General features: G+C 59.3%; 2 protein-coding genes across 10 annotated transcripts; one reads left to right on the top strand and one right to left on the bottom strand.

Moving 5' to 3' along the window:
- Positions 1–606: 606 nt before the first annotated feature.
- On the bottom strand, positions 607–11,986 carry CCDC102A (coiled-coil domain containing 102A). 4 transcript variants are annotated; one of them, XM_080553138.1, is made up of 10 exons: positions 11,356–11,835; positions 10,789–10,837; positions 8,536–9,181; positions 4,138–4,355; positions 3,909–4,017; positions 3,545–3,661; positions 3,226–3,435; positions 2,767–2,937; positions 2,567–2,670; positions 607–1,205 (listed from the first exon to the last, which is right to left on the bottom strand). In XM_080553138.1, the coding sequence occupies exons 1-10, from the start codon at positions 11,831–11,833 to the stop codon at positions 1,079–1,081; spliced, it is 2,229 nt and encodes a 742-aa protein (XP_080409264.1). In that variant the 5' UTR covers positions 11,834–11,835; the 3' UTR covers positions 607–1,078. The 4 variants fall into 4 exon arrangements, with proteins under 4 accessions (XP_080409264.1, XP_080409265.1, XP_080409266.1 ...); XM_080553139.1 differs by lacking the exons at positions 10,789–10,837; positions 11,356–11,835 and adding an exon at positions 11,861–11,986; XM_080553140.1 differs by lacking the exon at positions 10,789–10,837 and having other exon boundaries at positions 11,356–11,499.
- LOC308176861 (adhesion G-protein coupled receptor G5-like) lies at positions 9,188–20,723 on the top strand. 6 transcript variants are annotated; one of them, XM_080553161.1, is made up of 14 exons: positions 9,188–10,550; positions 14,349–14,474; positions 15,596–15,679; positions 15,898–15,976; positions 16,087–16,225; positions 17,280–17,417; positions 17,613–17,729; positions 17,957–17,999; positions 18,213–18,319; positions 18,538–18,656; positions 18,775–19,040; positions 19,098–19,215; positions 19,639–19,901; positions 20,041–20,723. In XM_080553161.1, the coding sequence occupies exons 3-14, from the start codon at positions 15,616–15,618 to the stop codon at positions 20,115–20,117; spliced, it is 1,530 nt and encodes a 509-aa protein (XP_080409287.1). In that variant the 5' UTR covers positions 9,188–10,550; positions 14,349–14,474; positions 15,596–15,615; the 3' UTR covers positions 20,118–20,723. The 6 variants fall into 6 exon arrangements, with proteins under 6 accessions (XP_080409287.1, XP_080409286.1, XP_080409288.1 ...); XM_080553160.1 differs by lacking the exon at positions 9,188–10,550 and adding an exon at positions 13,585–13,699; XM_080553162.1 differs by lacking the exon at positions 9,188–10,550 and adding an exon at positions 13,585–13,699 and having other exon boundaries at positions 19,116–19,215.
- The last annotated feature ends 4,777 nt before the right edge of the window (positions 20,724–25,500 follow it).

Below are 25,500 nucleotides of genomic sequence, written 5' to 3' on the forward strand. Positions count from 1 at the left end.
GGGACGGAGAGCGTCCCCTCTCTCCATCTCGCGTCACGCCGGGGGCACCGCCTTCTGCATCCCAAAAAGTGCTTCTGGGCTCTCGCAGGAGCCCGTGAGCAGCGGGGCCCCTGAAACCACCTGCGGGTGCCTCCACCCCCCACACGCGCTCTGTTGGCCCATAAAAAAATGAATGCTCAGTGCAAATAAAGACCATTAAAAAAAAAAAAAAGGCACCAAAAAGAGCCATGCTTTTAGCCAATCAATTAAAAAGCAGAGCAAGGGGATTAGCTCACTGAAATATTAATTTTTAATGAGATTCTGTCTGAGCTCCTCCAAAGCCCTAGTGGCTCCCCGGGCTGGCAGGCGGGTACTGGGATGCAGAGCTGTGATCAGAACCCAACAGCCAGCACCCCTGCACCCATGGATAAGCGCCTGGGGCCACCAGAGCAGTCACAGACTACATCCCACATGCAGCTTGCTGAGAAACATCATCCCCCCAGGTGCTGCCTGCGGTGTGGTGGCCAAGCGTACCTTTGTCCCTCCACTCTCGATCCTGCAGCAGGGCCCTGAGCCTGCCAGCAAGGAGCTGTGGAGATAGATCAGCAGCCCAAGACACCAACAGAGCCTGGGCCCCTCTGAGCTCTGTATTTATAATAAAAAATCATATACAAATACATACATACATATTATATATATATATATATATATAAAATTGGGCAGGAGAGCCTGACTGGCTGCAGGGCCCTGGTTCACCCCACTCAGCACGGTGCCCCTCTCCACTCCAGGCTTCCTCCTCCTGGTCTGCTCAGTTGATGCTTAGTTTTGTACCCACATCTGTTCCAGGGGTAGCTGGCAGCCAAGGGGCATCAGATACTGTCCAAGAAGTGGAGGCAGCAGGCTCAGGACATCCCCAGGCAAGAATCTTCCTGCTGCTCTGTTCCTCAGTTTCCCCATCCATATTAGGGTCATAGCGCAGGTGATGTGGGTGGAATGTGGTTCGCGATGAGCCTGGTGGTGACAGGCACTTGTTGGCAGGGAACCACCACAGGACATGCCCATGGCAGTGACGGCTGGGGTGCTGCCCCAGCCCCAGGCACTAGGGCACTTGTATCTGCAGGTCCTCATCTTCGTCAGGGTCACTGGTGCCATCCCCAGGGTCATCGGGGCCGAAGCGGGTGCTGCGCATCTTGCCAAAGAGCGGTGTGCTCTGCTGCCGCCGCAGCCTGCAGAGGGAGAGATGCCAGGGCTGGCAGCAGGGTGAAGCCCCTGCCTCATCCCACCCACCCCCCCCAACTCATGGGGTGCCCACCAAGTCTGGGAACTTGGACCCAAACCAGAGAGGCACCATCACATCCCCATGGGATGTGCCTCAGTTTCCCCATCTGCAAACCCAGCAGCTAGGGACTTCTCCCATGGAGCAACCCCGAAAGTCCTGATGTGCAGCCAAGTCACAGGCTCAGCGTCGTAATGGCCCAGTCAACAGGAAGCTCAGTGTTTTTAGCTCCTCACTCACTCCTGCATTAAAATTCATCAGCGAAGATTTATGGGGCAAATTTGAAATCAAGGGCCCAGGACTGCAAAGACACAGCTCTCCCATCGTTCCCTGGTTGTTTGCTGCATTTTACTGGAAAGCATGAATTATTCAGGGTGAGTGTGCTGGAGGGGCAGGGAGAGGGGGAAGATGAAGCCTCCATTACTCCTCTATGATTTAATGAAGATGTCCCAATAAAATAAAGGAAGATTATAAAACAAACTCCCCAAGTACCTCCCGGAGAAGTTTTGGAGCAGAATTGATCTCTCTCATGGCCATTTCATCGCTTTATTGCTGGAGAAGCAAAGTGAGGCCAGTGAAAAGGTTTTAAGAGCAATAAAACCTGAGGCCTTTTCAGTGGCTGCTGGCTCCCTATCCCTGCATTGCTGCTACTCCTCGGGCTCAGGTCTGCCCAGGGCAGCCTGTGCCACCCAGGGACAGGGATGGAGGCGCCCCAGCAGTTGCTCAGGATCAGAGCCAGGCAGGGGCCAGGAGAACGCAGTACAGGCAAAAACCTGTACCTGCAAAAACCTTCAGAGTCTTGAGCTCTGTGATTTGTATTGTTGAATGTCTCAGTGGGACAATCCCAGATGGGGACAAAGGTGCTCTCCATTAGGACAAAAGGCCTGAGCACCCTGACCGCTCGGGGCAGGACACCTCCCCAGCTCTGGGGACATCGCTGCTGGCTGGTCCCAGCACAGCCCTTCCCCTCACCTCCAGCCGAGGAGCCCAGGACAGAGAATGCAGCCTAGGCTCAGCTGCCGCTTCCCCAGCCTTGTTTGTGCTGCCCTGACCCTGGGCATCATCAGGTGAAATCCCAACGAAGCCAGGCTGCACTGGTCTGCAGGAGCCTCATTCTGGTTTAACTGGGAGAGGCAGGTCAGCCAGTTTCCACTGGCGCAAACGCTGCTCCAAGGATGTGCTGGGAGCGCTTAGCCCCTGCAGCCACAGTCAGACAACGCTTGGAGGTGCTGGTGGAGGGACAGCTGCAGGGAGCACACCAGCCCGCCCTTGTGTCCTCCTCAGCCCGTCACGCCCTCTGAGCCTGCTCACCGGGACTGCAGGTGCTCCAGCTGCACCTGGAAGCTCTCGCTCTGCTCCGTCTGTTCGTCCAGCGATCTCTGCAGCTTCCGTGCCTGGTTGTGGGCCTCATCCAGCTGCGGGAGGGGACAAGGACAGGGATGGGGCTGTCTGCAGCCATGGAACAAGCAGAGCCACCCCCTCCCCGGGGTGTGCTGCCCACAGGGGCTCACCTCGTCCTCAGCTTGGGCCAGCTCCTTCTTCAGCTCCTCCACCCTCAGGCGCAGCTTCTTCACCTCGCCCTCATGTTGTTCCACACGGCGGTTGGCGTGGGCCAGTTCAGCCATCTTCTCCTGGTACTGCTTCTTCAGCTTGGTGTGGATGTGTTTCAGGTCGGCCAGCTCCTGCAGCAGGAAGGGGGGCTGAGCACGGCCGCTCTGCGGGTACTCCCCCAGCAGCCCCTCTTCCTCCCCAGGGACCTCTCCCACCACCCCCCATGATGGAGGAGCAGTAACAGAACAGAGATGGGGTCACTGCTGCCCCCTAAATGAAGGGTGAAGGCAGAGTTTGGGAGGAGGTCCTGAAGGACGCTGAGCCACCTCTGAAGTGACAGGGGCACGCAGGGACCCAGGGCTCCCTCGGAGGGAGCGGCACAGGGCTGGGGAGGCCCAGGGTGGGATTGCCCATCACACCTTGTTCTTTTCAAAGAGCTCGGCCTGGATGGTTTTGAGGTCGGTGTCCAGGGCACTGGCCGTCTGGCGCCGCTTGCGAGCCAGCACCTCCTCTAGGTCCTCGATCTGTGCCCGCAGCTTCTTGTTCTCCCGCTCCAGGTTGAGCTTCTCAGTCTCCAGCCGCTCCCGCCGGCCCCACTCAGCTGCGTTCTCTGCCTGCAGCCGCTCCATCTGGGCAGGGGACGCAGGGTAGCCCGGGGTAGCAGAGGTTCCCCTGCTCCTCCATACCCTCTCCTCTCTTATTGGAGTGCCCCAGCTGCCCCCCACCACCCAGCCTCACCTCCATGCGCAGCTCCGCCAGCTTCTTGTCCATGCTGGAGCGAGCACCCAGTTCGTCCTCCAGGTCCTCCGAGATGCGTCCCAACTCATCCTGGTGGATCTCCTTGAGGATGTTCAGCTGCAAGGGGGATACAGCACCTGAGTCACACAGTGACCACCCACCCGGCACCAGTTGAGCTCCCACTGCCCTGTTCTGTCTCCACAGTCCCCTCTAGGCTGGGGGGATGCGTCCCCCTTGGCCACTCCACAACTGCCACCTCTAGCAAGTCCTGGAGTCTCCAGACCTCTGGGGAAGGACCAGAGTAGCTGGATCAGTGGCACTACCACAGGGACATGCCCCCCCAGCCTCTGGATACCTCACTCACCTGCTTCATCACCTCCTGCTTGTTCTTGTTGAGCTCCTCATACTTGATCTTCCACTGACTGAGCTCGCCCTCCAGCTTCTCGATGCTCTTGCTGAGCGCCAGCTTGTCCCTGCGGAGAGGCAGCCCCAGTGAGAGCTGGCAGGACCTCGCGGTCCATCTCCTCTCAGTGGAGAGAGCTGCCAGCCAGGCTTGGACGGCACCCCACAAGCCTGAAGCCCCAAGCACTCACTCCCGCTCCTTGAGCAGCACTTTCTGGGACTCGTCCAGCCTCAGCTTCAGGGCAGTGATTTTGGTGGCATCCTCCTCAATGACGCTGACGTCCTCCCAGAGCAGACGGCTCCGCTCCTGGCGGGAGAAGGAGGCCCGGGTGCCCGGGGCACCCCGTTGCTCCCAGCTCTCAGCACCCTCCTGCTTGCTCTTCAGGATGTTCTCCATCAGCTCCAGCTCCTGTAGTGCCACAGCCAGCCCAGCACAGGGAGGAAGGAGTCAGGAGCAGGAAGCCAAGGCCTTCCCCAACAAGGGTGCAGCCCTGGCTCCCCATGCACCATGGAAGCCAGCCACTGCTCTACAGTGTGTGATAGTCATCAGCATCCCCAGCGCCTGCTCCATATCCTTCCCTCCTGGGCCCCCTTTATTGACAGACCAGCCCCATCAAGGCTGATGAGGATGCCCCTGTGCATCTTCACACTTTCACACCCACCACACTTTCTGCCTCCAACCTCTGCACCTTGCTCCATGTACTGTGCTGTATTAGGGACGGGTAGTACTGACTTATTACACCAATCTGACTGTGACCACCATGCCACTGAGATTTTTAACCAGGCTCCAGGAGTGCACGGCAAGTCAGCTTGCTGCAGAAACCCCCTCTCAATGTTTGCTTGCTTGTGCTTTTTGCACATCCACAAAATCCATGGGTGGGTGTGTACAGCACTGCAGCCGGGTCACTATCAAAGCCCTGCTTGCTCCTGGGGCTGTCGGCATAGCTGGCTGGTGAAGAGTGAGCCAACCCTGTTGACAGCAAGACCTCCCAGAGAGGAGAGCTGCTCCTGGTCTCGGGAAATACCCGTGGACGAAATCACAGCTGGGAGCTGCTGCAGGGATGCTCCTGGCTGCAAGAGGCTGCGGGTTTGTCCCCATCACTGCGGGGCTCCTGTCAGGGGAGCTGCAGGGATGTGCCCACAAGGGATGGGTCCCCACCATCCTCCTCTCCCTCCTCAAATCACATGATTTTTTTTCCCAGCAATCTGTTTTCCAGCAACATGACGTCCTCAGGAGCCAAGTAGAGAGCCCATGCTGGCTGTTTCTGCTTACCATGGGGTGTTTGGGATGCAGGGGCTGTGTGCTGAGACCCCTGGTGAGGCTCTATGGTGGTTGCACAGGAAGCCAGGGGAGGCTGCAGAGCCGCAAGCAGAGAACAATGTTTTCTGGCAAAGCTGTACCAAACTCAACAACACACCCCTGCTACAGATGCTGTGGCCTCCAGCAGTGCAGCACGATGATGTTTACTTTTCCTGCTTAAAAATGTGCAAACTGATTCCTTTGAGTTCTTACACCAGAAATTTCCTGGTTTCAGCGCTGAATACGGCTTACAGCCATTAACTGTAAGCTCAGTCCACTGCAGAACATGGGGCAATCCCCTGGACAGCCTGTGCCTGCTACACATATACACCAGCTACCACAGCACAATTATCCATGCCTATTTGTTAGTTTGTTCTCAGATTTCACCCTCAGCAGCCATGCAGTCAGATGTACTGAACCATCATGATACAGTTTCCCAAGATGCCACTTCTGCTCCTGTGCAGTGTTTCACCTTGACTGAGCAGATGGCAGCAGAGCCACAGCCCGAGGACCTGGGCTCATCCCTGGGGTAGCTCTGGTTCCTCCTCCCAGGTCCCCCTCTTCCAGCACAGACCTCTGCCTAAAACCCACACGGACACACTGCTGCTTGAGCTTCCCCTTGGAAATGCCAGCAGCATTCCTGATGGCATGGTCCCCTGTATCTGGGCACTGAATTTTGGTCAATGCCTCCAAAGAAAAAGCCCCAGGAAAGGGACCTGGTGCAGTTCTGAGGCCATCTCACTGCACAGGGTTTTGAGAGTCCTGGGCCAGCTGCTCTGCTCTGAGAGGGATCTGAAAAAAAAAAAAGTGTCTGAAAGAAAAGAGCGAACTCCATCCTCATTGCAGCCTCCCTTCAGGTATTTATAGACATTGATGAGATCCCCCTGAGCCTCCTCTTCTCCATGCTGAACAGTCCTGATTCTCTCAGCCTTTCCTCACAGGAGTGTTGCTCTAGCGCCTTCATCATCTTCTTGCCCCTCCTTTGACTCTCTCCAGTCTGTCCATGGCTCTCTTGCACTTGGGGGCCCAGAACTGTACCCAGCACTCCAGGTGTAACCTCACCACTGCTGAACAGAACAGGGGCAGGATCACCTTGACCTGCTGACAACACTCCTAATGCAGCCCAGGACACTGCGGGCCACCTTTGCCATCAGGGCACATTGCAGCCTCATGCTCACCCTGGTGTCCACCAGGACCCCCAGGTCCTTTTCTGTCAGGCTGCTTCCCAGCTGGGTGGCCCCCAACATGTCCCAGGGCCTGGGCTTCTCCCTCCCCAGGGCCACCACCTGGTTCTTGCCCTTGTTGAACTGCAGGAGGCAGACCGTATCTCCAGCCTGCCCAGGACCCTCTGGATGGCACCATGACCCTCAGGCGCATCAGCCCCTCCTCCCGCCTTTGTGTCATCTGCACACCCACTGAGGGCGTCCTCTGCCCTATCGGATCTTCGTTAATGCAGATCTTAAGCAGAACCGGACCCAGTATCAATCCCTGGGGTACACCGCTCATCACTGGCCTCCAGCCGTTCTTGGCACCGTTGATCACCAGGCCCCGGGCCCAGGCATTCAGCCAGGCTTCAACCCACCTCAGTCTGCCCATCCAGACCCTGCACCAACAGCTCCTCTGTGAGGACCTGACAGGGGACAGTGTTAAAGGCCTTCTGGAAACACAGGCAGACAGCGCCCACTCCTCTCCCAACATCTATCAGGGCAGTTGTTTAATCACATAAGTTTATCAGGTTGATAATGCATGACTTTCCCTTGGTGAAGCAACACTGACTGCTCCTGGAGGTTTTCTTGTCCTCCATGTACCTGGAAATGGTTTCCGGGACTAGCTATTCCATCACTCTTGTCCCAGCAGCCAGACTCAATTCTGTTTAGGCTTTAGCTTTCCTAATTTCATCCCTGGAGGCTCAGACAATGTCTCTGTATTCCTGCAGGGCTACCCATCCTTGCTTCCATCCTCTCTATGCCTTTTTTTGTGTTTGAGTTTGACCAGGAGCTTCTTTTTCATCCATGCGGGCCTCCTGGCATTTTTGTCTGACTTCCTCTTTGTTGAGATGAATTGCCTCTGAGCTTGGAGGAGGTGGTCTTTGAATATTAACCAGCTTCCTTGGACTCCTCTTCCCTCCAGGGTTTTATTCCACAGTACTCCACCAAGGAGATCCCTAAAGAGGCCATAGTCTGCTTTCCTCAAGTCCAGGATAGTGAGCTTGCTGTGCATCTTCCTCACTGCCCTAAGGAGCCTGAACTCCGCCATCCCATAGTCGCTGCAGCCAAGGCTGCCTTTTACCTTTATGTCCCCAACAACCTGGTGAGCATGAGGTCCAGCAGACCACCTCTCCTCATTGGCTCTCCTATCACTTGGAGAAGGAAGCTCTCATCAGTGCATTCCAGGAACTTCCTCGATTGTTTATGTCCTGGTGTCTTGTCCCTCCAACAGATGTCAGGGTGCTTAAAGTCTCCCATGAGGTCCAGGGCCTGCGAATGTAATGCTGCTTCTGTCTGTCTGTAGAGGGCCTCATCTGCTCGTTCTACCTGGTGAGGCGGCGTGCAGCAGACATGCACTATAAGGTCACCTGTACCTCCTTTACCTCTCATCTCTTTAATCTTAAACCAGAAGTCCAGAAATTCCCAAGCAAAGCTTCATGCGCTCCAGCTGCTCTCCCACGCAGCGGCTTTCAGCCCCTCCTCATCTTCCCAGCCAGTCCTTCCTAAACAGCCTGCATCCCTCCACTGCAACACTCGTTATGGGAGTAATCCCACCACGTCTCCATGATCCCAACAAGACAATAACCCTGCATTTGCACATACATCCCCAACACATCTTTATTCCTCATCCTGCATGCATTAGTATACAGGCACCTAAGAAAGGCGCCCTGGCATGTTGAGTTCCTAGAAAGGGATTAGGGGATTTTTCTACAATGGTGCCTAGTAGGCTCTTCTTTTCTTACATGCAGGTGCTGCGGGTGACCCTGCTGAAGCCCCATTTTGACAATTTTGTGATCCCTCCCTATCACATCACCCTATGCCCATTGCTCACGACCCTGTCCGTCTGGTGACACTCCCCCACCCCACCACTCCCAGGGGCTCAGGCCCCAACCTGCCGTGCTCTCAGCAGTACCACCCCACCTGGGAGAACTCTGCTGCCTGGCGCTATGCCATCTGGCCCCACTGGCTGCAGGACCCCCATCCCATTCCCAACTCCTGCAATGCCTACCTTTTCCCAATTCTCAGGATTTCCCCCCTTGCCTCCCCCCTGGCCCCGGCAGGGGCAGCGCCCGCAGCTTCACCTTGGCTTTGGGAGGCGCCTCGGCCCCCACGTCGCGCACGGGCTCCCGTTCGGTGTCAGCCTCACCATCTCCATTGGTGTCGGTGTCGGGGCTGTGGTCCCGGCCACGGAGGCGTGCCAGCTGCCGGCCCAGCTGCTGGCGCTCCTGCAGCCCTTCTTGGCGCTCGCGGCGCAAGCCAGCCAGCTCCTTGGTGAGGGCCTCCAGGCGGTGCCGCAGCTGCCGCACCTCCTCGCGCGCCCGGTTGCGCTCGGCCCGCACCTTGCTCCACTTCTCCCGCCAGTTGGCTGTGCAGTCTGACCACCACCGCATCGTCTTCTCCATCTGGGCCGCCCGTGCCCGTGCCTCCTCCAGCTCCCGCAGCCGCAGCTCTTCCCTGCCCTCCCAGTCCCCCTCCAGCAGGGCTGGCGGGGGCCCGGGTGAGGGTGTCCCGCTGGGTGGCGAGGGAGGGGATGAGGCAGGGGCCAGCTCGCCCCCGCTGCCCCGCTCGGGGCCCAGCAGGGCCAGCAGTGAGCCCCCGTGGAGCTGGGGTGAGCCGGCCAGGCGTGAGGCCCCGCTCTGGCTCATGGCAGACCTCCCTGGTGTGGGCCCTAGGGCAGTTGCATCACCTTTGCCGTCACTGTCGGGGTGTCCCCTCTGACGTGGGGTCCTGTGGGAAAGAGGAGGTGTCAGGAGAGCCCACGCAGCGGCTGGAGAGGGAGAGGGAGGAGCTGAAATGCTCAGATGGAAGGGGGTGGCATGGCCTATGTGGGGACATAGGGACAGCCACCACCTACCTCCTGGGATCATCCTGAGAGGCATCCCCTGGCACCAGATACTGGCATATGGCTCATTTTGGGAGGCGGCACACTAAGCCTTGAGATCTCTAGTGAGGTCCCTAGCAATGACCCAAGCAAGGACCCTGGTGACATTCCCCAGTGAGGTCCCCAAGAAGGCATCCAGCAAGGACCCAAGGGATGTGACCGGACAAATCCCCATTGAGGACCCCAATGGCATCCTCAGAGAAATTCCTGGTGAAGACCTCAGCAAGGACCCAAGTAATGACCCCAGCAGGGTCCCCCGTGAGTGGTGTCCCCAGCAAGGACTCACCACCCAGCCATTGGCACCTTACCCTGGTTTGGCTCCACAGGTCACACTTGCAGAGTGCCCGGTGCGTGACAGGGATGCACATGGGGCAGGAGGTGGTTCTGCCACCCTGAGTCTCTTCTGAGGGGGAGGGAGGGCAGATGGGACCCCCATGCCATCACCCCCTGCAGGTGCCAACAGCAAAGGTCGGGGCAGGATGGGGTCAGCCATTTCACTGCGGGGGCAAGGAGGCAAGGACAGCTGCCTTCTGCCGCAGATGGCACCCACCCCAGGGCTTGTCCTGCCCATCCTGGGCAGCTGCAGGACCCATTCCTGCAAAACACCAGTGTTCAAGCCCCCTCGGAGTTACTGGGGGAGCAGGGCTGGCCAAATCACAGGACCCAGCTGCAGCCCCAACAGCTCCTGCAAAGGGTAAAGGTGCCAACAGGATGGAGGATGGCAGGAGCAGCTGTTGGAAGTGCACTCCAGCTTGAAACCAGAGCGTCTCTGGAGTGCCGGCACTGCAGAGCGCGCATTCTCCCCACCACCAAAGGGCCAGGCTGGGCTCTGCCAGCTCACCTCAGCACTGAAGGCAGGAGGATGAGTGCGGAGGTGGCAGGATGCGCTCTACAGTAATATGGGAACAACAAGCTCAAGCCAGCTGCCTGCAGCTGTGAAATGACCTCGGTGCAGCAGGGAAGCCCTGGGCTCTGCCAAAAAGGGAAACCAACCCAGGAAACCTCAATGGGAGGTTGCTACACCTCCTAATGGGATAAGTACAGAGGCCAGAGCTAGCCAGCCCGCAGCCTGCCAGTCCATCAGCGTGGAGCCAGAGCCAATGCCGGTCTCAGCACCCTGCTCCGGGGGTCACCTCTAGGCAAACCCCGCTGCTGCCAGGGCTGGGGTGCTGCCAGAGCCCTCGCGTGGATCCAGGAGCTCCCAGTGGGAACAAGGTGGGTGAAAACTTAGTACGTGCCCTGCACCATGTGCTCCACGTGGTGCGGCCACCATGGAGGGGGCAAACCTGAGGCTGCCCTGCTCCAGCCACGCACCTGTGCCGGCTGCCACGTCCCAGAAGCACCAGCTCGGGGGTGCTCAGGCAGGGTCCCGGACCTGCAGCCAGGCTCTGCAGCGCGAGCACCAGGAGGGTGCCCACGGCGGGCAGCGATGCCGTGCTCCGACGGCACTCACCGAAGCGCTTGGCTTTTGGAAGAGCTCCACGGGAGGTGCAGCCAGAGGCCTGACAGCAGAACGGTACCGCACTCTGGGTCCCGCGGCACCGGGGAGCTGCAGGGACGAGCTCCGCGCACCGAGGCCCCGGCGGCACCGGACCCGCCGCGGGCTCCCCCCCCCCCCCCCCGCCCCGTGCCACCGCGCGCCCCCCGCCGGCCGCCCCGGGCTCCCCGCGGGGGCGGAGCCGCCCGTCCGCCGCGACGCCCCATTGGCCGAGGGCGCTGCCACTCAGCCGCCCGCTGGTGACGCGCCCGGCCCGCGGGAGCCGCCGCATTCCTTCGTGCCCCCCGCCCCGCCCCGCCCCGCCCGGCCCGGCCCGGCCCGCTACGGCCCGGCCCGGTTCGGTTCCGCGCCGCCCGGCCCCGCCCGGCTCGGCCCGGCTCAGCCCGACTCGGCCCGGCCCGTCCCAGCCCGTCCCGGCCGCCCCCCCCCCCCCCCGCCCTGCCCCACCAAACTTTCTTGCAAGTTGCCCGCGCCGCCCCGCCCGGTGCCGCGCCGCGCCCCCGCCCGGTGCCGGCCGCTCACCGGGTAGCGGCGAGGTGCGGGCAGCCCGCGCGGGCCGGGGCGCTGCTGGCGGAGTCCGCTCCTCCTCCTCCTCCTCCTCCTCCTCCTCCTCCTCCCGCCGCTCCCCGCCCCCCGCCCCGGGCCGGGCCAGGCCACGCCACGCTCTCGGCGCTGCGCCGGGGCCGGTGGCGGCGCCGCTCGGCTCCGTGCTCGGCCCGTGGGGCCCGCCCGCGGCGGGGCTGCGAGGAAGGCGGCGCCGCATCGCGCGTGGGTGCCCTGCGGGGAGCCCTGCGCGCGGCCGCGTGGCGGGCGTCTGGGCGCGCACAGCGGCACCCGCACACGAGCGAGCTGCGAGTGTTCGCACAAGGATGGGCGTGAGGGCACGAGCGGGCGGCTGTGCTGCACGCATCTGCCCGGCTGCGCGTGCGGTTGTGCTTGCCTGCGGGTACTCGCAGGCGTGCGCTCGCTCTTGGGGGGTCTGCTCGTGAGCGTGCTCCATGGAGGGACTGCAACGGTGTGTGCTCACCTGTGGGCGCGTTCACATGCAAACCTGAGGCCGCGCATGTGGGGCTGCAGCTGCCTGCCTTCGTCTGAGGGATCGAGCACTTGGAGAGCTGTTGGAGCTGCAGCGCTGGAGGCTGGCTGCAGGAGCAGCTCCCACACACCTTCATCCTGGCTCTGTGTGCTCCTGGGGGCGTCACGCCACTCCAGATCTGCCGTTTAGGGGCTCTGGCTGAAGATCACTTGCCCCACCCTCAACTGCAGAGGTTTTCACCGGATTCCTCCCTGCTCCGTGGGACATAGTGCTGTGTTTCGGGGTCCTCGTAGTGATGGGATGGCCCGCCATGGGTCCCTGCAGGTGAGCAGGTCCAGGATGGCCACACAGTGCTGTGTGTCCTAGCGCTGGCTCTGCCCTGCTCCAACCAAGCAACAACAACCCTAACCAAAAGGTTTTGTTCCAAAACAGGATAGTGGGAAAGCTTAGGATTGCCATTAGATATGGAGGCTGGCCACTGGAAGGAGGAAGCATGCTTTGCCGGAGCTGATTTCCATCCCAATGGAGGGCACAAGTGCCAGCCCAGCTTTTCACCAGACAGCAAAGTCTCTGGGTGGTTGTGATGCACCCAACGATGTTCAGGTCCTCTCCATCCAGAAGCATTTCACATCATGGTATTCCTCTCCTGGATCGTCTTACCACCGCAATGCCATTTTCCCTGGATATTTTTCCTTTCACTGGAGGTTTTCCAGCCAACAGTTCTGAAATGTACGTGGCCCTGAGCACTTGTTTCCCATGGGAAGGGATGCAGTGCTGATGCCCAACAGTCCCCCAGGTCAGGCGAGCAGGGAAAATCAAGTTAAAACAAAGCTGAAGTTGCCTGTGTGTGTTTTCACCCTTTCCCTCAAAGCCTAGTATTTTTCCACTGGAAGCTGCCTCAAAACACCAGGGAAGAGGGTTTGCTCTCCCACGCTCCTTCACTGCAATTTGCCTTGGAGAAAAATGATTTTGCAGGCAGTTTGAGGAGGGGCTGGCCTGCGCTGCTGTGCTGGCCGGCAGGCTGTACTTTTACCTGCTTCCGGAGCTGCTGGCCCTTCTGGCACTGAAACAGGCTTGGAAACCTGTCAGAGCTTTTCATTGGCAAACTGAGCAGTGCAGAGGGGAGGAAGAGCTGATGCCAAGTTCAGAAGACATTGAGGTTGGAAGTGAACTTCTTCCTTTTAGCTGGGAGCAGAAGTTATTTGAAGAAAGTAATGCTGAAAGTCCTGTTTGAGGAAACAGCCAGTTGTACCAAGAACTTTCTTGAATTTTCTTCAGAAAATGCTCAGATGAAATACTCGAAGTGTTTCTTAACTGCTTGCTTTGAAAGTGTCATCGTGGTGACACCAGAAGGCTCAAGGACCTTCTGCAGCAGTAAGTCCTTTTGTGGTATTCACAGCTTGTCCCAAAAGCAGCAAGTGCCTGACCGTGCCCAGCAGTCCTCCACTAAATCCACCCCAAAGGGCTCCCGTCTTCAGGATGGAGGCCAGTGGTTGTGCCACTCCATGGGCTGAGACCTGGAGACTCATTGCATGGGTGGCTGCAGGTGCCAGGGACCCTGTGTGGGTCAGCCAGCATCGCTGCCCAGTGACGGGTACTGGCACGGCTGAGTCCAGGCAAATTCATCTCACAGAGGGCCCGTGAATTTGGGCTGGGCTTCTCTTCTGGCTGCTCACCTCCATCAAAGCTGCCTTCAACAGGAGCTGTGAGAAAGAAATCTGGTTACACATCTGTGACTGCATTCCCTGCCGCCGCTGGCTGGGGTAGCCCGCATGCCAGTCCCTGACATGACCTGCAGTGCCAGTGGTGCTGGGTGCCTGCAGGCTGAAGGTAGCCGCCTCTGGGCTGCAGGGTGAAGCTTTCTGGGGGCAAACAGATCTTTTTGATAAAAAGAAAGATGTGTTCTCCTTTGGCTGGGCCAGCTGGCACCATTTGGGCATTGCTCTGTCATGGCAAGGTGCTGTGCAAAGGGCAGCATGTGGGTGGGTCTGGCCAGCAGTAGCTGCGGCATCAGACTGTGCCATCCAGCCTCGCCATGTGGAGCTCCTCTCCATCACCTGCCTTTGGCCTCAGAGGTCTTTCCCCATTCCCTGGTTCTGGCTGCAAACTGGCACTGGCACAGCTGCGGTGCTGGCAGAGGGGGCTGGTGGGGGCCAGGCTCCGCAGAACAGTTCAGGGCAGGAGAGCCAGGGTTACTAATGAGGCAGTGAGAAGCTGATTTGATGCAGAAACTCCATTATATCAAATGTGACCTGGGAGGCAATTGTCCTCAGGCCACACCAAATGGCAGACCTGTGCCCTCACAGCCTTCAGCCTCAAAGCTGAAGTTTGGCCATACCAGGGACACTGCCCCTGGTGTCCCAGCTGCGACCCTGGACCCCAGCAGAGCATCTGCAAAGAATAAGCAGCAGGAAATATGAAAGTGCTGCTGATTTAATCTTCTCATCTGCATATGAGCACTTCCTTTTTTGCTGCACAGATCCATAATGCAGAGAGATAACCAGCGGCTCGCCAGCTTAGCTGTGGTGCCTGCTCCAAGCTTGTGGCACAGCAGCTCCAGAGGCACCTGAACACCGCTGCAGCTCCACCGGCCCAGCTCCAGCAGGTAGGGGCTTCCCTGCAGGAGCTAGGGACTTCCTGGGGTTGGAGGGCAGGAGGGGTTCCTGCGCAGCATGGGGGCTTCCTGGGGCCAGGGCTGAGCACACAGCACAGGAAGGAGCTGCTTCTCACCATGGTGTCCGCAGGCGGCATCTCCCAGCTCCCTTTCCTTCAGCATCAGCATTTTCCTCTCCTGGCTCTGTCTTGGGGGAATGATGGCCCGTGGAGCCCTCATGGGTGCTGGCCCTCCACGGGTGGTGTGGCGACCCACCGGTGGTGTGGCGAGGCTGGAGTGCAGGCTGTGCAGTGGGACGGACGTAGCAGCAAAGTGCCAGCCGTGGGCTGCCAAACACTGCTATAGCACTGCGACTATGGACAGCCTGGGGAGCAGCCACCTGCTGACCAAGACATTGCTGCTGCTGCCGCGTGCAGGCAGAGGCTTGTGGCAGTCATGGCTTGGTGTTCGGGGGGTGTCAGCACAACAGTGCATCACCAGCCCACGACACCTCTGGGAAGTCCGGCTGCACTGGTCACTACTGGCCTTGGCAATGCAAAAGGGTCTCTCCTGCTATGCCCCGATGGCAGTACAGACATTTCTGCATGTATTTGTGCATGGGGAGTACACCACATTGAGGTCTGCAGCCTCTCTCCCTCACAAGAGCTGCCGCTCTTGGGGTTCGTGTTGTCACTGCAGATGGAGGAGCCGAGAGCAGATATGAGGGCAGCGTTGCAACAGATGCAAATCTTACTCGGCGCCTTCCACCCTTGTGCTGGGGATGCTTCCTCCTGGGGAGCTCAGGACCAGGACAGTCCCAGTGAGCCCGGGTGCTGTGGCAGAGCGGGTGGCAGCACCACAGGGATTTGCATGGCAGGTGGCAGCGCCACAGGGATTTGCATGGCAGCCTGTCCCAGCCCAGGCTGGCCAGACAGTGGCTGGGCGCTTCCCAAGTGCGATCCCAGGGCTGGGACTTTGTCTCCACAACATCCCCCTTGGGGCTCCAAGCAACGCCACCTGGGCCCTGTCCTCATTCTGCCCCCAGCCATGGAGCTCCACGTGCCCTCGGCATGTGGGAAAGGGCCCACCCTGCGACTGAGTGGTGGCCAAGGGCTCCTGGGTACCTTCCACAGGAGCAGAGAAAAGTGTGGAGATGTCCACCCTGCTGCTGACCACCCTCGTCCTCTGCTTCGCTGAGTCTGTCTTGCCATGCCAAGGTAGGGGCATCTCCTGTAGATCTTCCGCGTGCCACCCTGCTGCCAGCAGCAGTCTGGAGATGATGCCTGCTGGTCTTAGCTGGGTGGTTTGGGGGCCATTTGGGACTTCCCAGCTTGGGGGGGAAGGGGAGGACTGGAGAAGACTGGGGTGAGAGGGGGATGGAGAGTGGGGAAGGGTGCTGTGCATTGAGGCTCAGCTCCCAAAACACTTCTCACAGAGATAGAGGATATACAGAACTTCACGCACCACCTGTCTGAGGGGCTGGAGCAGCACAGCCCCCAGTACAACCAGGACAGGTGAGTGGCAGCTTCATCCCTGCTGTCCCCAGGCCCTCCACATCCCCCGCAGCCTCAGGGGCCGCTTCGCACTGCACCCTGTCCCACAAGCCCTCCTTTTCCCCTTGCAGGTTAAATCAGCTTGAGCAGGTGCTAGCCTGCAGCAAACCTGGCAAGCGGGGATGGCACTACAAGGCCAGACTGGTCGAGACCCATGTGTTTAGTATCACGGCAGACAGCTTCAAAGGTTTAAATGTCACCAGCAGTACGGTCAGTACCCCTGTGTTGCCGGGCTCTTCCTGCAGCATGCACACAGCATTGGCCCCTCCATCCCTCCTCCCTGCACGGGAGGCTCTAGGGGGATGCCGGGGTGGCTCTCGTTCACCTCTGCCAGGGTTGACGAGGAGCAGGTTGGTTTTTGGCACCTTCTGAGTGTGCTTTACACAAGCCAAACCCCGGGAGACGCGGCTCTGTCGGGGCTGCCCCAGGCGAGCAGGCTGCAGATCCCCAGCACCGACACTGGGGGGCTTCTGCTGTGCACTTGCAGAAAGCCGGGGTTTTCAGCCAGCCCCCTGTGCCGTTTGGGCCTGAAGGGCTGATTTTACAAAACAAGAAGCCCCGAGCCGTGGCTTTGCTCAACAAAGAGGGAGATGCAAAGGACGGCGGACAGCACTGGGGCCACTTCTGCAGAACAGAGCAGAGGCAGCTCCGCAGCACTTCCTGCACCAGAGACGGCGAGACTTCCTCGGCTTTGTGGTCGGGTCGCTCCAGCCAAGTTCCCTTCCTTGCAAAGTGTAGCTGCTGCAGAACAAAGCGGCTTTCCCAGGAGCTCTAGTGTGGGTGCCCGTGTGTTAGCTGGGACCCCTGCGTGGGACCTGGGGGAGCAGAGACACTCTGGGGGCACCTCCCAAAGCACGACACCCCACGGGGAAAGCATCCTGGTGCAATGCCCTCTGCTCTCTGCTTGCCCCCCCCCCCACCAGATGGGGTGAACTTCTACGTGTCCTTCCGCCTGCAGCCCCAGCCTGTGCTTGTGTTGCAGGTTGGGGGGTCTTCAGCATCGGGACTTGGAGCAGCTGCAATGCCTGCATGTCCACAAGCAGCTCCGACACCACGGTGGAGCTGGGGGTGTGCTGCACTGGGCTGGAGCTGCCACCAGAGCTGGGGAATGCTGTGGAGTGACGCTGAACTGGGGTGGCTGTGCCGGGGGGCAGCCAGGGCACCACCCTGGTCCCCAGGCCTGTGGCTCTTGTGGGCAGTGTGGGGCAGAGTACTGCTGAGCTGGCTGGGCGTTGGGTGGCAAAACCCTTCTCTGCCCTTCCAGGAGGCACAGAAAAAGGGGCGAAGCATGGCACAGTTCAAGCACGCCATGAGATTCCCAAAGGAGCTCGTGCGGGGAAGCCGGGCACAGGAGAAGCAGACGCTCATCTGCATTTACATCCACAGTCCTTACATCTTCCTGGTGAGCCAGGGCATGTGCTGGTGGGGTGAGGGTGCCTGGGGAGACCTCTCCAGCCACCCTGAGCAGCACAGTGGCCCAAATGCCATGCATTGCCTGCACCACGCAGGTTGCCTGTTGTGGTTGGGATGTCCTGTGGGGCTGCGACGGGGGCCTGGGGTCTTCAGGCACTCCCCACAGGAACCCTGGCTCTTGCAGGATAAGCAGAACAGCTCTATACTGAACAACCACATCCTGGGAGCCTTCCTGCAGAACAGGACCGTGACTGGGCTCGTGAACCCTGTGGCGATCCAGTTCTGGCACAACATGGTGCTGGTGAGCAGAGCTCCACTGTGGGCACCAGTAATGCTGGCCACAGCCAAGCTCTGGAGATGTGGGGGATCCCCAACATTGTGTTTCCTCCTGAGTTGGGAAAGATAAGATTTATCCCTCCTTGCATCAGGATCAGGATGTTTCTTTGCATCTGGGGGGGGGGGAAATGTTCTTCCCCAGGGAGCAGAGACTGTTCCCATCTCTCACCTCCTCCATCCCCTTCCCACCAGGATGCCTCCAATGCAACCTGTGTCTTCTGGGTGCCTGGAGCTGGTAAGTGTGTCCATAGCCAGGATGGGGGGACGGTCAGCTTGGTGCCAACCTGAAGGCATCATCTGCCAGCCCCCAGGCAGCTCTCGCCATGGGAAAAAGGGAGAAGATGGAGCAGGGCCAGCAAGGAGCCAGCAAGCCTGCCCCTGCCTGTCTCCCAACCGCTGTGTGGCGTGTGGGGAGCCGGGGCACCCTCTGACAGCATCTCTTCCACAGGCGCCGGCAGTGCAGGCAGCTGGAGTAGAGAGGGCTGCGAGACCCAGCACAAAGAGGGCACCGTTGTCTGCCTCTGCCACCACCTCACCTACTTTGCTGTCTTGATGGTCCACAACCCTTCTTCCCTTCCCGTCTTCCCCCTGCTTAGCTCTCCAGGCAGCTCAGTGGGGATGTGGGTGTGCGTGGGTGTGCGTGGGGGTGTAGAGAGTGCTAGGAGGGGTGGTTTTTGCAAGAAGATTCCCCCCCCCCACACACATTTTCCCAGCTGGTGGGTGCTGTGTGGGACCTTCCTGTGGCTCACCCTATCCCTACCTCTCTTGGGCAGACCCAGGCACAAAACCTGAGCCAGCCTGAACTGGAGTCTCTCACCTACATCAGCACTGTGGGCTGCTCCATCTCAGCCACTGCCACCTTCTGCACCCTCCTGCTCTGCTGCTTCTTCAGGTAGAGACATGCCACGCCACACCGTGCCGCTCCAGGCCATGCGCTGTGCTGTGCCGTGCCATACCCTGCTGGCTGGTAGGCACTCACCCGCACCCCCTTGCCCTCTCTGCTCTTGCAGGCGCAGGCCACAGGACAACACGACCAGGATCCACATGAATCTCCTGGCTGCGCTGTTCCTGCTCAATGGCAGCTTCCTGCTGAGCAAGCCGCTGGCCACCAGCACCGAGGGGCTCTGCCGGGCCGCTGCTGCCCTGCTCCATGGAAGCCTCCTCAGCTCCCTGGCATGGATGGGTGCCGAGGCCTTCCACCTCTACCTCCTCCTCGTCAAGGTCTACAACATCTACATTCAGCAATACCTCCTCAAGCTCTGCCTCTTTGCTTGGGGTGAGTGGCTCCCATGGGCTTCCGCCGGCACCGCTGCCCCAGCCGAGCCCCACACAGCCTCTGCTTGGCCCCCAGGTCTGCCCACGCTGGTTGTGATGGCTGTTCTGATCTTCAGTGGAGAAACCTACGGGCACCATTTCATCAGCACCACTGACGGCTACAAGAATATGAACATGTGAGTGTGGGGGCTGCTGGCTCACCATGCACCCCAGGTACCCCATGTACCCCAAGCACCTCGGGTTCCCCATGCACCCCAAGGACCCAAAGCTGACTTGGGTCCAGGACCAGCACAAGCTGGTGATAGCTCTGCAGGTGACACTTTTTATCAGCTTGGACATTTCTCTGGAACCCTGCAGGCCCCCACCTCACTACAGATGGGGGCACCTTCTTGCCATGCCCCCTCACAGCTGGTAGCTGTGGGCCTCAGGCAGCTTCAGGGGCACTTTTCCCTCCTAGATGCCCCATCTCCCAGCACCATGGGGTGATTGGGGATGGCTGCATCCCTCCCCTCCTCCCTCCACCACCAAGCCCTGCCACACACCCAGCCCTTGGGTTAGGGGCACCGGCCCACGTCTCCACACGAGTGTCTCTCTGTCAGGTGCTGGCTCACCAGCCGGCTGGCCCACAGCGTCACCCTCTGCTATGCTGGCCTCATCCTGCTCTTCAACATGCTGATGCTGGTGGCCGTGGTGGCAATGCTGAGGAGGATCCAGCGCCAGAAGGGGCAGGCGAGAAGGCACTGGGCAACGGTGCTGGGGCTCACCTGCCTGCTGGGAACCACCTGGGGGCTGGCCTTCTTCAGCTTCGGCGTCTTTCTCATCCCCCAGCTCTACCTCTTCACTATCCTCAACTCCCTGCAAGGTCAGTGGGGAGCACGTGGGCAGGGAAGGAGGTCGGGGGGAGGGAAACTGCTGGGGGCTTGCAAGCTTCCCACTCTTCATCCTTCCACTATGGCGATGGGGAAGCCTGCAGCTGCCACCGTGCCACCGCCCCCCTGCAGGTCTCTTCATCTCCCTGTGGTACGTCACTACATACCGCCGCAGCAAGTCCAGCTCTGACAGCAGCACCTCCAGATAACACGTCCTGCTGAGGGGCTGTGGGGATCCAGGAGCTGCAGAGGAAGTACGTGAGCTGCAAAGGAGCTGCCCAGAGCCAGGGGCCTGCACCCACCCGCAGCACCACTGCCGTGCCCAGCTGCCCTGCACCATCCCGGACACTTGGCTCAGGGGGGCCCTGCTGCCCCCCTCATTTTTACTGGAATTGACTTCTCCCACAGGGTGCAAATGGGCTGGAGCAGAGCGGGACATGGGACAGCCAGCCATTGGCACCCTCTATCTCAAAGCAAAGCAGCAGGCACTGCGGCGCACGGCGATCATTCTCCCCAGCATCTCCTCACCTGTGACAAGGGGGAAGCAGCCTTCCTGCCCATCCAAGAGCGAGGTCAGGGACAGCGGCTGCCCACAGCCCCAGTCGCCAGCAATCATGCACACAAGGGCTTTGGCTTAGCAATTCTGGAGTAGAGAGGAGGGTGGTAAACGAATAAGTGAGCTGACAGCAAAGATAAATTGGCTTTCCTCCCTCTCTCTTATGAAACTGGACTCAGAGCAGAGCTCTTCAATGCAAATAAACTCTTTATCAGGGTTTAAACAGCCCAGCCTGCAGGAAATAAATAGAAAGGACAAATTGTGGGGACTGGAAATGTGGGTTGGAGATGGTGATTAAGCCCTGACCCCCACGTGCTTCCCAGCGCACAGGGCTCTCTTAGCCTGCAACTACCCAAGGCAGCTGAAGTTTTGCCCTTCTTAGCCCAAGATTTTGGAGCCAGGCGTTCTTCTCTCTCTGCTGGGCTGCAGGGACATCACAGGTGTCACACCGTGGAGATGTTGGCATGGACATGAATCTCTGTACCTGTCCCCATGTTTGCAGCTCAAGGGTGCAGGGCATGGACAGCAGCAGGACAACAAGGCCATTTACTGCTGCTGCCAGTTTCTGCTCTAGTGGCAGGAAAACAGGCATCACGAGTCAGCTCACTGCACATCCCTTTCTTCCCGTGCCACTTTTCCCTTTCTGGCTGCTTCATGGGGCCTATTTCTGGGAACCCAAGGAGGCCACTTGCTCTTGTTCTTTGTTCTGTTCACAAAGGAAAGAAAGTGCCTCTGAGTTTCCATCCGTCCCACTCACAGCAAAGACAAAAGCCCTTCCGTCTGGGTCTTTGAGCGCAGTGTTGGAGTGCGCTAGGCACAGCCACAGCCAGCTCCATGCCCCTGCCCTGCGGGCTCTCTTGCACCTCGTGGCTATGAGCTGTGCATGGTTCAGCACTTCAGCATCTGACTTTGGCTATTAAAAGCAGCCTGGACTTTGGTGAGGCGCCAAGTGCCTGGCTGGCAGCAAATGAGCCCCACTGTGAGCACCTCCTGCTGGGGAGTCACTTCCCAGTTCAAGCGGCTCCAGCTCCAAGCCGTAGGGAAGAGTTTAGTGGCATGAGTCATGCAGTTTGCTGGTGACTGTGTGCACTGACACTGGTGCGTTCAGACGCCTTGTTCCTGTATCCGGTTGCTCTTGGAAAACACTCACCTCGTCACTGCCTCCCTGTGCCGGCTATCCCAGGAGCACCAGGGCAGCGGGGTCCCAGCAGGGCACGGCGCTCCCGAGGGAGCCAGGCAGAACGCGAAGGTGTTTTCCCACACCGACAGGCCAGGAGCAGGGATGAAGGGCACCCCAAGGCCCCCCCACAGGTTGTGCCTGCATGGCGATGGGGACTGAAATAACATGAATTTTAGGACTGAAGGCACAGGGCTTTTGCTGGAGGCATGGGGAGGGCTGAGCCCCCAGGGGGCTCCCTGCACAGAGTGCACAGCTGATGTGGCCTCTCTGATGCCCCAGAAACATGGGCAGGAGGGGGAGCAGCCTGTCTCACCTCCTCAAGGAGAACCGATCCTATTTACCTTTCCTTTAGTCTTATCTGGCAAGATTCTGTGTATTTTCTCAGCATTTGATGCCTTTAGTGGGATGGGATTTCTGACCTGGGCAGCAGCTGGGATAAGGATGGAGCCCGGGACTGCATGGGATTGCAGCCCAGGGTGTAGCCAGGGCTTCTGCAGGGCAGGAGGCTCAGACCCACACTTGAGCTCTGCAGAGGGGCAGCCAAAGACCCGTGCCAGGCTGTCAGGGCTGATATTCCTGCCTCAGCAATGGCAGCTGGTATCTCCCCTGTGCCTGCCACTGCCACTGCCATGCCTCACCACCAGCCTCAGGCTGAGGTGCCAGCCCAATGGACAAAGCTCTGGAAGGAGTGAAAATCCTCAAAGCCTGGGGGGAACAACCAGCCAAGGAAGACCCTTTTGGGATCTAGATTTGGGACTTCACTGCTGGTGCCTGCTGGAGAGCCGACCAATGCCAGTTTCCCACGTCCTGTGGGAGCATCTTAATCCTTGTACTATCCCCAGGACCAGTTTTCACTCTGACTTCACAGATGTCACTGCCGGCTTGTTTGTAGTGCCAAGCCCAAACAAACAAGATGGTTTTATTGCTCTCTGCAGTTGGGTTTTACAGTCCTGGTGGACAGCAGGTTGCTGTTGTCATTGCTGCCAGATGGAGAAACCCTAATGAGGGGAGGTCTGGCCTCCTGATTTGGAGACCTTTGGGGTCCCAAGAGGCTGTAAAAGGCTGACTTTATGATCAAGGCTGAAAGATGCAGGGTCAGAGCCATAAGTGGCCCCTCATTGGGCTTGCAATGGGTATTCATCCACACCTACTGGCAGGGCAGTTTTGGGTCCGGATGCAAGGGGGACAAGCCGGGAGGAGCTGGGGACCGAGGCTCCTCAAGGCAAACCTCACCTCTTTCCAGAGGAACTGCCAGCTCCCTCTGCACCTCTGCCTCCTGCTTTCCCATGCAAATGAGCTCTCCCTGCTGCAGCTCAAGCCCAGGCAGCATGCGGCCCTCAGGGCAGCACATGTTTTCGTGAGACTGGCTGGGGGAGTGGGGCTCTGGGAGCGGGGCCAGGTGAGGCGAGCAGATGGGAGGCAGGGCAGAGCGAGAGCAGCCCACAGCTGTGCAACTGTGGAGGCCGAGGTGCTGGCATCCAGCTATTCTGGACTGTGCTAGGTGCTGTAACGAGGGGCATCGCCATGGTTTTGACTGGGGAGGCTCAGATCGGGCACAAGAGGAAAGTCTTTGCTAAGAATGTTGTGCAGCCCTGGGATGGTTCACTGGGGTTTCTGTCCTTGGAGGTTTCCCAGACTCAGCCCAACACAGGCACGGCTGCCCTGCCCTGGCATTGCTCACTGTCTTGCTCAGCAGGATCAGGGACCTCCAGACGTCCCCTCCTACCAGCACTGCTCTGTGATGTGGCTGCATCATCCTCACCCTCCCCCTGCACCGACTGGAGCTGAGCTGAGCCAAGCTCATGGTTCACACCCCAGCAGCACCTCTCCAGGGACAAGCACCCCTGCCTGCAACAGGCAACCAGGGAGGCAGGAGCCAGCCCCAAGCCCTGGAGAACCAGCGTCCGTGGATCACTGCGCCCAGGGACGTCACAGCTATCAGCGAGCAGCTGTGCCCTGCCCTCCCCTAACCACAGACCCCAGCCATTGGGGACACCATGGGAGCAGCAATGCCAGCCCGAGCTGAGCCAGCCAGCGCAACCACAGCAGCAGCTCCTGTCCCTGTGCCATCTGAGGGGAACACACCACCCTTGCACCACCCTGGCACTGGCTCTGGATAAGTGAGGTTGCTCCCAAGCTTCCGTCCCGGGTGCTGCACCCTGCCAATAATGCAGGGCGAAAGGGTCTGGGAGCGGGGCTGGGGGAGGTGTTCCGCACTCTGGGCTGGGGCCGTGGCTGCTTTCCAGCGGACTGGTACAGCCCAACAGGTCTCCTGCCCCTGTTGGCCATGCCTCAGGCTTCAGACGGCACCAAGGCACCCTTGCCTGCGCCGGCTCATAGCCAGCAGCAGCCTGGTGGCGAGCTCATCAGGACACGTCCTTGCCCGGCTGAACCCCGGTTCCCACAGCTGCACCTCCACCCTGCTCCTCGCCAGGCACTTCACCCACCCAAAGTGTTCACACCGCGTGGGGGCAGGTCTTCCTCCCTGCAAGGCTTCGGGCCGAGGCAAGGGCTGCCTGAAGCCCAGCCTGGATGAGACACAGGGATACCCCCCGAGGGACTGTAACAACACTAGATGACCACCTAGGTTACTACCAAATTCACACTCACATGGACAGGCTCTGGGGTGGGTGCTCGCACAGCTTTTAGGAACTTTTTAGGGCTTTTAGGAACTTCCCAGCTTGAGCAATAAATCCTTATCAGGCCAAGTGACTGCTGCTGGCCTGAGCCCAAGGGCAAATTTCCCTTGCAAGGGACAACACAAGGATTTCCTCCCCCCTTGCTCTGCAAGGGTCTTTGAAACAGCAGCAAGGCCTGCTGACTTAATCCGATAACATCAACAAGTGCAGACATCAACCTAAAAATAACTCTGTTAACCTCCTGATAACGTCAAGAGCAGACAAAAGTCTCTTTGTTACATAAACAGTTGCAAGAAAATGGCCTAAAATGTCCTTTCCTCATCAGAGCCACAGCAGAGCCATGACCATAGGACAGGGGGTCAGCACCTGACCCAGAGGAGAGCCACATCGCCAACTAGCCGGAGGAAGGAGTGGAGAGCAACTCCAGCAAGGGCCAGGAAGGTGCAAGCACCAACAGGCATGAGGGGAAGGAGGCAGCCGTACTCTGCTTGCTGATCATTTTTGTGTCATTTCTCCCAGGAGGCAGATTTATGGCGGTCCCTGATGGGGTCAGGTGAAATGGTCAGGGTGACCTGCGAGAGCAGGCTCAGCTCGTGGTGACGCTCCCACAGCTCTGGCTGCTACTGACTACATGCCGATGCTCGATCCGAAATTGGGCTCAGCCCCAGTCTCCATAGCGTGGGACTGCTGCCCTTCAAAGGGAGCCGTGTTAGCCATGGTGCGGCCACGTGAGGCTGCGTGAACGGCCCCGGCAGGCAGCCTGGCTTCCTGTGGGAGCTGGAATTGGAACAAAGTCAGAAGCAGCTTGTGGGTGATGCAAATGGAGGTGCAAGTCACTGTGCTGCACTCCTCCAGTGCAGGGCAGGAAGGGGGGCTGAGGCACCATCCCCGTCCCCCGGCACAGCCGTGTGGCACCTTTGGCGCAGAGGCCGACTTTTGCTTCTGTGCCACCCAGCACCTTTTGCTGCCAGTGTGTCTACCCTTCCCCCAGCAAAAAGAAAAGTTCCATTCAAAGAACTGGAAATATCTGTGAGAGCCAGTATTTACCCAAGGCACTTCCTGGCCACCTCCCAGCGCGCTCTCCTCCCCTCCATCTCCTTGGAGCCCGACTTTCTCCCGCACGACTGCTTTTCAGCACACACAAAAGGCGGCTTTGGCTGGAACCTGGCCGAGCTGTGCCCCTCTCTGCAGCAGCTCTGTGGGCTCTGCAGTGATCA

This window comes from Anser brachyrhynchus (genome assembly GCF_964034855.1).
Source record: "Anser brachyrhynchus genome assembly, chromosome: 12".
Lineage (NCBI taxonomy): Eukaryota > Metazoa > Chordata > Aves > Anseriformes > Anatidae > Anser > Anser brachyrhynchus.

Coding starts and splice junctions, on each gene's coding strand:
- LOC308176861 (XM_080553157.1), top strand. CDS start 16,902: ATGCCCTCTGCTCTCTGCTTGCCCCCCCCCCCACCAGATGGGGTGAAC. Junction 18,000..18,212: donor CTTCTGGGTGCCTGGAGCTG/GTAAGTGTGTCC, acceptor TCTCTTCCACAG/GCGCCGGCAGTGCAGGCAGC. Junction 18,657..18,774: donor CTGCTCTGCTGCTTCTTCAG/GTAGAGACATGC, acceptor CTGCTCTTGCAG/GCGCAGGCCACAGGACAACA.
- CCDC102A (XM_080553138.1), bottom strand. CDS start 11,833: ATGGAGCACGCTCACGAGCAGACCCCCCAAGAGCGAGCGCACGCCTGC. Junction 4,356..8,535: donor AGGCGCCTCCCAAAGCCAAG/GTGAAGCTGCGG, acceptor GTGGCACTACAG/GAGCTGGAGCTGATGGAGAA. Junction 1,206..2,566: donor CTGGAGCACCTGCAGTCCCG/GTGAGCAGGCTC, acceptor CTCCCTCTGCAG/GCTGCGGCGGCAGCAGAGCA.